Below are 14,117 nucleotides of genomic sequence, written 5' to 3'. Positions count from 1 at the left end.
AACTATTTTTTTTTTTTTTGGAAAATCTGTGTTTCTTGTTGTATATGTTCACTGAAGTTTCTGTTCTGATTTCTCTGCAGTCAGCATGTGACCTGACAGAGAAATCCTTAAATGTCTGGATCCAAAAAACAAAACAAAACAAAAAAATTTAAACTGTTATGTATGTCTCTTTAACTCTTCTGCTAAATGCCACCAGGGAGGCTGCTGCAGCCTGAGGAGGATGAAACAAAGGCAAGCTCTGTACTGAGCCCTCAGGGAACCACCAGATAAACCAAAGTACACAGCCCAAGGTCCTGACTGCCCAAGGAACATGGGTGCCATTCCCATGGCCATGGTGGGGAATGGGGGTGGTAGCTGGTTTGTGTCCACTGCTCACTTACAAGCCATAAGCAAACTCTCCTTTCATCAAGCAGTCCCCTGGTTGCTATAAGTGTCCAATCAGGTTTATTTTGATCATTTTTTTCTAGTGTAGTGGTTGTTTTGGTGGAGGGACTCATCTCTGGAACTTCCTACTCCACTATTTTCTGTGATGGCATCCTCTTTTCAGTCTATAAGCTTCATTGATTTACTGTGGGAGTGGCATCCAAGAGGCTGTGCCACCTGTCTGCCTCCTTAGAACACCAAAATAATCAGCAGGCATGGGGGTGGGAGTTTGGATTAGGACCTGCTATAGATCTAGAGCTTTGGACGGCCTGTATTCTAAACTCTGACCCAGGGGCTAAAGCATCCTTTGGTAGTAAAAATAGCTACAAATTATTGAACAACTTGTATGGCCAAGAGTCTTATCTGCATTATCCCATTGAATCTCCTCAATAGCCCTGTGAGGTAGGCAAGTCGTTACCTCCACTTTACTGATGAGGAAGCTGAGGCCCAGAAATTAAGGGACTTGCCCAAGTCCTACGGCCAGTGGACTGCAGTTTTCAGACTCAGGCTGGTGACCTCATGCACCTGTGTCACCCCAGCGTTATCCTGCCTTCCTTGCACGGGTTCTGGATGATCCCACGGCCTGCCTCCCCCTCCCCAACCAATGTGCAGGACACTCCCTGTTCCTCAGCCACCCTCTTCCCCTACCCCTCCCATGGCCACAACCTTTAGGTATCCCCCTGAAACCTGGCCCCAGGCCTCCAGGCCCACCTACTGTCAGAGGCAAGCACCATGCACTGCAGACCTTGGCGGCTGCTGCTGTTCCCAGCCCCACCAGCTGAAGCTGAGGTCTCTGAACATCCCCAGCATGAAAGCAGCTCCAGAGGCTATTTCCTGACCCTCAGCATGTGCTTGGCTCTGAAGGAGCCCTCCCCCTCTACTCAGGAAGACTAATCTTCCAGTACACCTGGAGTCAGGCTGAGCTGTGGGCAAATCCTGGCTAAGTCACTAATGGCTGTCGTATCTTGGAACTCCATTAACTCCCATGGGCCTCAGTTTCCCCACATTTAAAATGACTGCCCTGGGCTTGCAGGCCAGTTGTGATCCACATGAGCATCTAGCACAGCAGCCAGCATGTGGAAGCCACTGGGTACTCACTAGCTGTGGTTATCATGACCCCAGCCCACCCTGCTGTCTCTTGGCTCCTCTCCCCCTTGCCTCTGTCCCTGACATGGCCACATTGCCTGGCTCCCTCTCACCACCAGGCCCCTGGCCTGCCCTTACAAAAGGACACAGCCAGTCTCCAGTCAACCCTGCTGTAGGCAAACACATGCAACACCATGCCGACCTCCAGGCCCCATTGCTTCAGGTCAGGGAGTGCCCACACTGTTGCCCAGCTGGTGCTGAGGGCCGTCAGGCCATTGGGGAGGGGCTGGCCTGCTGGGCTCTCCAGCTCCCAGCCCCACTTTCTTTCCCCCTGGAATATGGCGGCTGGCAATTTGACACATTTAACTCTGAGCCTGCATCCTTCAGAGTCTGGGCATCAGAGCCTCTGTGCAAAAATAGCAGATAAGGCCCAACCTTTTTATTTTTTAACTTGATTTTAAAATAATACTCCATTAATACACATTCATTGCAGAAAAAGTTAGGACATACAGATAAGCAAAGAGGAAAATTAAGTCACTCATATTTCCATTATCAAGTTAACTACTATTACCATTTTTCTGTATTTCCTCCTATGTGTATATTACATATAATATACATATACATGAAAAAAAGGAATCGTGCTATATTTTATAACTGTTTTTCACCTCTATTTGTCTTCTATTGCTATGTAAAAAACTACCTTGAAATTTAGTGGCTTGAAAAAACAAACCTTGATTATCTCACACTGTTTCTGTGGGTCAGGAGTCCAGGAGTGGCTCAGCTAGGGTGTTCTGGCTCGGTGTCTCTCCTGAGGTTTTAGTCAAAACGTTGCCTGGGGTGGCATCATCTGAAGGCTCGACGGTGGCTGTTGGACCTGCTCCCAAGGTGGCTCGCTCACCTGCCTGGCATGTTGGAGATGCCCATTGTCAGGAGGTCTCAGTTTTTCTCGGTGGACCTCCCAATAGAACCTGAATGTCCTCATGATCTGGTGCTGGCTTCCCCCAGAGTAAAGAATCCAATAGAGAGAAAAGCAGGAGCCTCAATGTCTTTGATGGCCTAGCCTCACAAGTCACACTTCGTCATTTCTGCAATAGCTTATTAGTAACATAGGTTAGACCTATTCAGCATGGGTGGAGCCTACCCGGGGGGTTGAATGCAAGACATGGGGCTCATTGGAGGCCCTCTTGGAGGGTAGCCACCACATTCTCTTTAAACAGGATGTCGTGAACATCTTTCCATGCCAATAGAGGCAGATCAATCTTACCATTTTAAATGACTGCATATAAATGTAGCATAATTTATTTAGACAATTTCCTAAGGTTGGGTGTGAGGATTATGTCCCATTTTTGGATCCTAGAAAGAGTAACCTAGAATATCCATCTCCGAATTTGTCAGATTATTTCCTAGAGATAAATTACAAAGAAAATTAAATCATGCCTGTCAATCAGCTCCTTGAGCAACCAAGAGATGAGGGTACCAACTGGGACATAGAGAAAAGTCCCTCTGGTCCTGCTCTCAGACGCCCCACATCTCTCTCTCCCTATTAAGTCGGGAGCTCACTATCTGCTGAGACATCCTAGCCCATTGTTGTGCAGTTCTGGGTTTTTTGGGGGGAAAGTCTAAGCAGAAACCATGTTCATTCAACCTCCTCAGGACAACCCTTGAGATATTGAAGACTCTAATTATGTCCTGGGCATCCCTCTGGAGCCATTGTCTCTGAGGCCCTCCCTCTCCTGGCCCCTCTTCTCTGGACAGGTCTATCCTTTGCTACAGGGATCCTTGACTCCAGCCCAGCGTTGACCCTCTGGTGTCACTCTCTCACCTAAACAGGAAGTGGTGAGACAGGGCACACCTCTTGTGGTGGGAGCACAGGAGAGCTGGCATGATGCATGAGAGTCTGGCTCCGGAGGATTAACTCGTATGGGGAAGTGGGGCTGTTGGACGCCTTCCTTCCTGCCCTCACAGGTGCTGGGGAATGCAAGGAGGCGGCCCCAGGAAAGGGCTCTGGGGAGGGGTGCTTGCTGGTCAAAGTGCAAGCCAGAGAGGACACTGGAAGTCCAGCAAACAAGAAAGGGGCCCACTGATCTCTGCCCAGCCCTGTCCTTTCCCACTTCCCAGAGGACAGAGCTGGAGGATTTTGAGCATCTTCTCAGGTGCTATGTGCCTGGACCAAGAGAAGAGCAGCTGCTTCTTGGCCTGGCTGGTCCAGAAGGCCCCCAACTCCAAACCCAGGGGTGAGCCCTGCCCACCCCGTGCAAACAGAGGCTCAGAGCCAGAGGCTGGTGGGACAGTGACCTATCGCATGTGGGTTTGGTGAAGCCCTTTTGGCTCTATTTTGGGAAAGGGATCAATCATGTCAAGGGCTTCCTCAGAGATGACCACACTGGCCATTGGCGGGAGAGCCTGGCATTCTGTCAAGCTACCACTCCCCAACCCCGCCCACTCCTGAGCTCTTGCTAATTTTAGCAGGGCTCGGCAGCTTCTGGCAGGTCCAGGCAGGACAGGTTCACTCCCAGGCAGGGAGCTGGGAGTGGGGAAGGGGGATGGTTCTCAAAGCGAGCTCTGGCCTGGATTTTGCAGACCCAAAACCCAAGGATAACCTTCCCCGCCTTTGAGGCAGGTTTTGACGATTTACAGTTGAAGACCCCTGATGAAAACTAGCATTTTCTACTTGGTGGGGGCAGATGGCCCTGGGTGGGGGTGAGGCCAGTCATCAGGGTGGTGCCCTGCCTCCATCTGCTCCCCCTCACTTCCCCACCCCTCCCCTCCCCTCCCCTCCCCACCCTTCCCACCTCCTGGCCCCACCCCCATCCCCCACCTACCACCATCCCTCACCCCCACCCTCCAGACCCGCCTCTGCCCAGGGCCTGAGCCTGGCTCTCAATGACCCAACTGAGGTCTTTTGTGCAACCCCCCAACCCCCGCCACCTCCCCGTAACCAATCCTGCCAACCAATCCTGACTGGCCACATGGCAGGGCTTTGAGGGCTCAGGAGAGGAGCGGCCCAGGAGGTCCCTGCCCTCCGCACCCCTGCTTCACGAGGAGTCTGCCTTGCTCAGGGCCTCAGGCCTGGCCTCCCAGCCACCAGCCTGTCTCTCTCCTCCCAGGTACAGGACAGGCCCCAGGTGAAAATTAGCCAGGGATCCCTGCGGTCCAAGACCAAGCCCAGACCCTTCGTCCTGCGTGGGGCCAGCCCCGCCCTGTCTGCCCGGCTCTTCAATGTGCTTTCCTGACCTGAGCAGCATGATGACTGCCCACCCTGGCATATCCAAGGACTGGAGCGTATATAGAATGGTTCTGCCCCCTCCGCAGAAACTCTGGGCAACGAATCCCCACCCCGGTGGGCTGAAGGCATGGGGCACCACCCCACAGCCGTCCCCCCGTGGCCCTTGTCACCCCTCACTCCAGGCAGGCCTCCTCTGCCCTTTTGGCCCTGCCTGACCTGGTGGCGGTAGGCAGAGTATTTCAACAGCCAGCTGCTGAATGCTCTCTGCAGAAGCCCTGGGCGATCTGCTCGGGCAACTCCCTGGCTAGGCGGCCCGCACCTGCACGGGTGGGCCTCAGACTCCCGGCCTGCAGCCCAGCCCTGCACCTCCGCAGACAGGAGTGTCTCCACCTCCCCGCAAACCTACCTTTTGGCCCCTCAGAGAGATGGCGATGGAGGCCCCAAGGAGCTGGGCCCAGACAGCTTTGGATCTGCTAAGGGTCACCCCAAAGCCAGGGCACGTGGTCCCCAGGGCCACGGCTGGGGCAGGTTCTTCCTGTGTGGGTAGGGCAAGTGGTTTGGTAGAGTGGAGGTTAGGGGGAGCTCTGGACCCCTTGGAAGGAGGCGTCTTCTAGGGGACTTGTTCCCGGGGCTGACAGTGCCAGGCTGCCCCCTGCGCTCTGGCCTCACTATTCAACTGCTACTTGGCATCCATCTCCCCTTGGCTAACAGGCACGCCAACGTGCCTGCAGAGGCCATGCGGATTTCCCCAGCCCAGCCCACCCCTTCTCAGTCTGCAGAACGTCCCCTTCTAGTGCTCAGCCATCAGTATGAGGACAGTCCTTAAGGCCACGAGTCTGGGCAAGGCCGTGGGCTGTACAGGTTGGAAGCAAAGTGGAAGAGACCGAGCTGGTTGGGCAGGGATTACGGGGGCTGGTGGGGCTCGGCTGGGGACACCTGCCCCATTTATGCCACAGTCAGTGCTTTGGGACCCTGCCCCAAGGGCTCAGGAAAGATGGCAGGACATCCTGTGGGGCTTCTATTTGACAGATGAGGAGACAGGGAAAGGTCTGAGAGGGCTTCCCACACCTGCACAGCAGTGGACGGGCCCCAGAGGGCCAAGACATGGGGCCCCTGGGCAAACGCTGGGTGCCCCGTGAGCTCCAGAGCCCATCCCAGTGTCCTGGAGGGCAGTATGAGCCCTGCGTGGATCCAGCTGCAGCCACGGGATGGCTGTGTACACACAGTGGGTGTCCCTGGGCCAGTTGCCGCATACTCCTGGGGAAGTGTGTCCCCAAGCCGCCAGCTTCAGACCCTCCTGGAGAATCCCAGGAGAGCCAAGATGGGAGGACCCCGGAGAGCCAGAGGGCACTGGGCAGTCTGGCTCTTCTCCTGCAAAGCCCCAGGTCGGGGCACCAGAAGCCGGAGTCCTGGGGGGCTGTGGCACTGTCAGTTGGTGGCAGTGGCCCTGCCTGGAGAGTAAGAGAGTTGCTCAGAGAGGAGACCCCCTCCCACCATGTTTGGGTGCAGCGGTGAGCCCTGATGCTGTGTCCTGTGACCTCCTGGTGAGCAGGCAGGGGTGCAGCTATGGGGGCAGGGCTGGGGGGACAGGTTCTGTCTGTGCTTTGTTCTTCTGTGACCTGGGGGGACAGGTGGCTTCTTGGGGTTCCTCAAGCAGCACCCCGCAGTTCCTAGGCTGCTCGGCAAGACCTTTAAGCCAGCTTGCACGGACACCCAGCCTGTGCTCAGGGAAGAGCTGGGCAGCCCAGCGGGGTAGGGAGGGGAGGTGGGCTCAGAGCCAGCACCTGGGTTCAAAGCTAGCTCTGAGCCGTCTAGATCTGTGGCCTTGGAAAGGAAGTGGAGATAATAAAATGCTTGGGTTCCAGGGGGATTAAGCGTAAGGGAGAACTGGGGATGCCCCCGCGGGGCCTGGTGCATGGTGCTTGCTTCTGGGGATGTCCCCACGGGGTCTGCGAGGCAGGCCTCTGCCCCATGACTTGAACCCCGCTGGCGTCCGCCTAGACACGCAGCCTTGGGGGTGAGGTCGGAGTGCCTCCTCTCAGGGTTGCAGGCTAACTGTGGTGTCTGCAGGCCCCAATGCGCCTGAGAAAGGGGCTCGCACCCACCATGGGGGACGCTCCCCACTGCTGCAGGGGAGGGTTTCTGGAGGCCCGTGTGAGCCTGTGGCCGCCTGGAGTGTTGGACTGCAGCCATGGAACCTTGCAGCGCCCTTCCCAAACTGTGCCCACATGGGCCTGGACACAGAGGGTGAGGCCGTTGGGTCACGGCCCCTCATGAGTCCAGGCTCATGGCCACTGGCTGGGCTGCCATGACAGAGAGGGAGGGGATGGAGCCCGGCGGGGCCTGAGGGCTGGACCTTTGCAGGATCAGCATCGCTTTTGTTAGGAGCCCGTGATGTCTTACAGTTCTGTTTTGGGAGAGATGCCGGGCAGCCTCTTGAGGACTTCTGACAGCGGCCCTTGAGTGCATGGCTTTGGGTGCTGGCCTCACTCTGTGTGCTGGCTGCAGGTGGCTGCATCTAGAAGATGAGCGGGTGCTGGCCCCTCCCCCGAGCTGTGTCAAGGATGAAATGCAGCTTGTGTAGTGCACTCACCTCAGAGCCTGGCATATTGGAAGGATTCAGCAAATGTTACTGTTACTATTCCTTCCTGGCAGATTTTACTTGAAAGTGTGTGAAAGGAACAGAGACGAGGCCAGGCTATAGGCACGGGCCTCTGAGACAGCCTGGATTGTTTCACAGAGCATGAGGGCCTCTCCGGGGGTATGTCCTGCCAGGACAGCCTTGGGGTGGGCTGCACCCTCACCCCATCTGGGGCTGTAGCTCACCCCAGAGCTGCAGAATGGCTTAGCAAACACTGGTGTTTGACTCTGTGTGTCTTGTCGTAGACTTTGTCAGCCCGATCCCTTTGTGACCTTCCCTGGGTTTAAATTTAAGTGTGAGGTCTTGGTAAGAGAATTCGCTCCTAAGTAAGGGTCTGTATGCATTAGGAATGCTTTGGGCTGCAGGAAACTAAAAACCTGACCGACTGTGGCCTTAAGTGATTAGTATCTATTCCCACAACCGGCACTTGGAGGTGGGTGGGTCCCGGGTTGGCTCAGCACATCAGTGACATCATCAGGGCTGGGCTCACTCTGTCTCTCCTCTCTGCCGTCTATAATACGCTAACAGCCTTTTCTCTTCAGCCTTGTCTCCTCGTGGTTCAGGATAGCTGCTGCAGTCCCGGTCAGCACACCCTCATACAGCGATGTTCACAAGGTTAGAGGTGCGCTGACCTTCCCAGAGGGCCCCCTCCTGCTAAAATCAGGCTTCCCTTCACCTGCCACTGGCCAGAACTGGGCCGCATGCCCATCTCTAAACCAAATCACCAGCAAAAGGGGATAAGATATCTGGGCTTGGCTTAGCCCAGTCATGGGCTGTCCCCTGGGCCTGGGAAGGGGCTGTCTTCCTTTGATGTGACAGCTCCCCTGGCCCCCAACAAAATGTGGGCTCTAAAAGCTGAGGAAGAAGGGCAAGCAGCTCTGTTGTCTCCTGATTGGAATTCAGAGCATCTCCACCCCCCGAGCTTACATGGAAAACTGCCAGCGAGAGAGTATGAGTTTTTTGAAGAGTGGACCCACGGCTTTTATTCGAGTATCCTCCCTTTCCTTTTTGGTCCAAGTATGTAGGGAATCAAAGTGGTCTTCTCTCCATGAACACGTGCTATTGTGCATTCACCGGAATGGCGGTATTGGATCTGAGCTTTGTGTGCCAGCCTCCCTCCTGTCAACGTATAGGGACCTCTCCTCCGTCTGAGGGCCTCAGCACCTTCCAGGCTATGGACTGCCATGCTTTAGTCCACCAGACACTAACTAACTGGTTTCACCTCTAAGTAGTGTGTCTTGACCATCACTTATGAACATGTGTACGCACTGGCCCACTAACTCCCTTAGCATAGATTCCTAGAGGTAGAATGACCGGATCTTTCAGACAGTAACGCCAGCTGCCCATCACCCTCCAGACGGACTCTTGCGGACCGTGTCTCACTCACTCTCCTGGTTAGCGCCTCCCTCCCGCCCGGCCTGGATCAGGGGTACGAAGGAGGTGCCACGTCTGCTCTCTGCCCCTCACCCTCCAACACGCCCCAAGCTGCATTTGTTTGGAAGCTGGTGTTGGAACTGTGCTGTCTTAATGTTTCAACTGGTTGTAACTGTGGTAGTTTGAAATGATGGGTCATCCTGGACCCAGGGTCAGGGGGCAAAAGGAGACCATCGGTGTGTGGGGGAAACACACACTCTGTGGTCCCCCTTCCCCGTGCTGCACAGCCCCTCCTCCGCCCAACTGTTCCCCATCTCCCTCGCTGTGCAGGTGGAACAGATCCTGGCGGAGTTCCAGCTGCAGGAGGAGGACTTGAAGAAGGTGATGAGGCGGATGCAGAAGGAGATGGACCGAGGCCTGAGACTGGAGACCCACGAGGAGGCCAGCGTGAAGATGCTGCCCACCTATGTGCGCTCTACCCCGGAAGGCTCAGGTACCGCGGTCCAGGGTGGGGCAGGGATGGGACTTACATGGGAACCAGCAGGTCCTCATCCAGAGGCAGCTCTCCCCTGGCGCCGGCAGGGAGAAGTGCCCCAGGCCCTTCCTAACAGCCCTGACTGTCCCCAGCAGCCCCGAGTCAGCTCCCCAGCATGCTGTGCCCCAGACACCAGCCAGTTCTCACCCTCTGCTCCGCTGGCCCAGCCCTGGGGCCTTCAGGCTCACTCTGGCCTCAGGAAGCTGGCTTTCTTCATCTCACAATGAGAAACTGGTTTCCCACAGTCATTTGGGGGACTCCCAGCCCAATCTTGAGTCTGGGCCATTTTCCTAGGTCTTCAGGTGGGCCCTGGGCTGGGGGCAACTTCAGCCCAAGGCAAGGGATTCCTGCTGACTCCCCCAGTTCACCTTTGACCCTTTCCACAGTTTATCCTGGGGTCCCCCAGATGTCTGGCATCAGGGGCCCCTCGTCCAGCTCTTCTGGTTCCCCCACCATGCCTTCCCCTCCTCCTCTCCCAGTCTTGGGGGCTCCTACCACGCGGTGCCCATGAGACTGATGTGCTTCTCTCTGTGGCTGCAGAAGTCGGGGACTTCCTCTCCCTGGACCTGGGCGGCACCAACTTCAGGGTGATGCTTGTGAAGGTGGGGGAAGGGGAGGAGGGACAGTGGAGTGTGAAAACCAAGCACCAGATGTACTCCATCCCCGAGGACGCCATGACGGGCACTGCTGAGATGGTGAGCAGCTCGGGCTAGGGGTTGGGGGGCCAGGGGCCTCGGTCAGGACCACCCAGCATCTCGGGGCTTTGCTGGTCCCGGTGGGAGGGCCCACCTGTCCACCAGGGGCGGGCGAAGCTGTGGGCCCAGCCTCAGGGGACCCTGCTGCAGGACGAGGAGGGAGCTGAGAGGCTTAGGTGGACGGCCACTGGGTGTGGCCCCAGAAGGTCGCACCCCTGCCCAGTTTCCCAGAAGGATCTGGAACAAGGCAGGGCAGCCAAGAGAACACGCTGGTCCAGCAGGCTCGCAGCCCATCCTTCTATCTCCACCCCACGTGTGGCCCCTCACCCTCCACCAGCATGGATGCCAAGTGGCGTGGCTGCAGTGATGACATCTGACCGCGGGGAGGACTCAGGAAGGACCACAGAAGTAGAATGAGCCCTGGGCGGAGGTGGGGAGCAGCCAGAGCCAATCCCCGCGAGGGGCAGGGTTTCAAGGTCCTGGGCCTCGCCACACCCCCGCATGCCGTGGGTCTGGGCGTGGAGCCACGCTGGCGCCCATGAGGGAGCTTAGTCAGTCAGCAGGGCACTCTGTAATGCCCAGGTCTGTGGATAGGCCTTTGTGAATGGGGTGGCAGCTGGTCCTCGCAGGGCCGGGGCTGGGGCGGCCAGAACACTTGGAGGCAGCAAAGAATACTCTACGCTGGAGTCAGAAATCGTAGTTATCGCCAGGCATGCGCCTCTGTCCGGAGCCTGAGACTGGACTCCACTGGGTCCAGCTGGAAGGGCCAGGCTAACAGAGCACAGCTGGGCTAGGGACCCCACCCCCTACCGTCGTCCTGGCCTTGCCCTGTCCCGAGGGCTGCTGTCAGCGGGACTGTGGCGTGGGGCGGGGCTCAGGGCCTGAGTCCCGACAAGCGGTGGTGATGAGGAGGTGGGGGCTGAGGGTAGGCCCGGAGGCCACGCTTTCCTGGGGCCCTATGGCTCAGCAAGGGCTGAGGGGCACCCCGGCAGGAGGCTCGCCTCTGCAGCTGATGGCCACCTCGGTGTGCATCTTCCAGCTCTTTGACTACATCTCTGAGTGCATCTCCGACTTCCTGGACAAGCATCAGATGAAGCACAAGAAGCTGCCCCTGGGCTTCACCTTCTCCTTTCCTGTGAGGCATGAAGACATCGACAAGGTGGGACCAGGTGTAGAGTGGGTGGGGGGAGGTGGACGGATGGATGGACAGACACCCCAGAGAAAGGCACCCATGAACTCTGCCCTGTGCTGCCTTCAAATGCAGCTCCCATTGTTGGGAAAGAGCCTTGGATTCAAACTGGCTCCATCACTTACCTCTCGTGAGACTCTGGGAAATGATCATATTAGCTGATTCTTACTATTTGCCTCCCACAACCCTATGAGGCGTGCGTATCACCCCCATTACAGGTTAGGAAACTGAGGTGTAGCAACTTGCCCGTGGTGGGAAGTGGCAGTGCTGCAGCTCAAACTCAGGCAAACAGGCTCCAACACACCTGTGTGTCATCTCTATGCTGTACGCTGCCTGTGGCAGAGGTGCAATGTGCCGGGGCTGAGGGTCTACGCTGCCTTCCAGCTGGCAGGTTAGCCTGTCACAGTTACACGCACACACACACACGTACATGTAAGTTACACACACACACACCCACCAGTTATACATGCTCACATAGACGTGTAAATTATACATATGTATGCACATAAATTATACATGTGAATTGTACACATGTACACATAAATGTATGCACTGCACACATGCATGCACTCATGTCGATTATACGTACATATAAACACATAAATTGTACATGCATATTTTTATGCAAACATAAATTATACATACATATATATACACAGACCAGTTATATATTCATATCTATCTACACATGCCAATCATACATACATATATACATGTAAATTATACATATCAAGTATACATACATATAAACGTGTAAATTACACATGCATATTTACGCATGTCAAGTATTCATGCATGCATATATGCGCATGTCAGTCATATATACACATTCACAGGTCGACGACACATGCACACCCACGCGCATTGATCGTACATACATAGATACACGTGTGTGTAAGTTATCCGAACACACGCACAGCTATACATAACACCCAGGACCTCTGGGTCAGAGAGAAAGGCGGGTCAGCAGTCCCGGCAGAAGCAGTGGCACGGGCAACACCTCATAGGGCTTTTCCCGCTGGGCACTGAGGGCCGCGTGGGGCCTTCACACGCGCCGGGTGCACACAGGAGAGGAGCCCCGCACCCCTCTGGACCTCATCCTCACTCTGGGATGACGACTCTGGGCTTAACTACACAAGCATTCTTAAATTGGCTGCGACCCAGCCCTGCAGAAATATGAGATATTGGTAGAAAATCATCTCCAACACTTCTTGAACTTATATGGCTGCTTTGAGCCTCAGTTTCCTCAGCTTTAAAGTGGGTGCACAGGGACTTCCCTGGTGGTCCAGTGGCTAAGACTCTGCGCTCCCAATGCAGAGGGCCCGGGTTCAATCCCTGGTCAGGGAACTAGATCCCGCATGCCACAACTAAGAGTTCGCATGCCGCAACTAAGGATCCCGCATGCCGCAACGAAGATTCTGCGTGCTGCAACCAAGACATGGTGCAGCCGGATAAATAAATAAAAGTAAATTAATTAAGTTTAAAGAAAGGTTAATTATAGAGGGGGTACACATCCCTGTGGTCCGAGTTAGCTCCCGTCCCTTCACGCCTGCCCCCCAGCATCCAGCAGCCACCGAGGCCCCCCTCTCCCCACAGGGCATCCTTCTCAACTGGACCAAGGGCTTCAAGGCCTCAGGAGCAGAAGGGAACAACATCGTGGGGCTCCTGCGAGATGCCATCAAACGGAGAGGGGTGAGTAGCACCTGCCCCTTCCCCTGCCCTGGGCCCCCTCCCCCTCCCCTCCTGCCGGGAAGCCAGGGAGGGCCTTCTGGGCGTCCCCCCAGGAAGGGGTCTCTGCCTTCTGCGCCTGGCTGGACTGGCCTGGAGCAGGCCGAGACGCACCCCCCCCAGCCCCATCACCGCTGCCTCATGCCTCCTGGCAGGACTTTGAGATGGACGTGGTGGCGATGGTGAACGACACTGTGGCCACGATGATCTCCTGCTACTATGAAGACCGCCGGTGTGAGGTTGGCATGATTGTGGGTAAGGATGCGCTCCCTGCCTGACCCAGCGGCCTTGGCCACCATCAAAGTCGGGGCCGAGGCTTCCCGTCTTCAGCAGGCTGCACACGGCCTCTGCGCCAGTCATGGACCCCAGAGGTGCTGGAGCCCAGGGTGGTCTTAGGGAGCAGCAGGGGTGTCCCGAAAGACAATATACCAATGTATATCGGTATTGGGTGTACCAATAAACAGGTGCTGTTTATTGGTAGGAAGCATTTCAACACTCACAAGTCACTGCCTCAGATGGTGTACCAGCTGCACGTCCACCTGGCCCATCAGGATTTAATTAAATCACCTTATCTGGTAAGTTGACCGACCTGGACAGATTTGTCCAAGTGGAAGAGGATAAACCAGAGTGGTGTCATCCCTCCCTGGACAGTCTTACCACACCCCGGGGCAGCCGTCTGCTCTGCCCGAAGTGGAGGCAGGTACCAGGAAAGGAGGCAGCACTGGCCCCAGTGGCCCTTTCCCACCAACCCAGGGCCTTTCCCAGAAGTTCCCAAGGCCTTACAATGAGTGTTTACTGAGGAGTGTTTACTGGACACACAGGTGAGCGGGTATTTCCCTGGACTCTCTGGGCCCTGGTTCCCAGAAAGTCAGCATTAAATTTGTTTGCTTCCACGGCCTCTTCAGGGCCAGCCCTGAGGGTTTCTGTATTCTTAGGACCGATCTCCAATTGCATGAACATGTCCGGGCGGCCTGCTCTCTGCCTCTCTAGTTTCTCACATCTCCTCCTTCCATTCTCACCTTTCGGATGGAAAGTTCTTTTTTTTTTTTTAACATCTTTATTGGAGTATAATTGCTTTACAATGGTGTGTTAGTTTCTGCTTTACAACAAAGTGAATTAGTTATACATATACATATGTTCCCATATCTCTTCCCTCTTGCGTCTCCCTCCGTCCCACCCTCCCTATCCCACCCCTCTAGGTGGTCACAGAGCACTGAGCT

General features: G+C 55.7%; 1 protein-coding gene across 1 annotated transcript in view; it reads left to right on the top strand.

Annotated features, from left to right (window-relative positions):
• Positions 1–9,400: 9,400 nt before the first annotated feature.
• The window catches only part of GCK (glucokinase), a 10,559-nt gene continuing 5,842 nt past the window's right edge, over positions 9,401–14,117 (top strand). Inside the window, 5 exon segments of the mRNA XM_007124945.4 lie at positions 9,401–9,658; positions 9,660–9,980; positions 11,020–11,139; positions 12,766–12,861; positions 13,053–13,152. Of these exon segments, the coding sequence (XP_007125007.2) occupies positions 9,401–9,658; positions 9,660–9,980; positions 11,020–11,139; positions 12,766–12,861; positions 13,053–13,152 (895 nt within the window).

Source organism: Physeter macrocephalus, chromosome 5, assembly GCF_002837175.3.
Source record: "Physeter macrocephalus isolate SW-GA chromosome 5, ASM283717v5, whole genome shotgun sequence".
Taxonomy (NCBI): domain Eukaryota; kingdom Metazoa; phylum Chordata; class Mammalia; order Artiodactyla; family Physeteridae; genus Physeter; species Physeter macrocephalus.
Note: the sequence above shows the minus strand (reverse complement) of the source record. Positions and strands in the feature narration are given on the sequence as shown.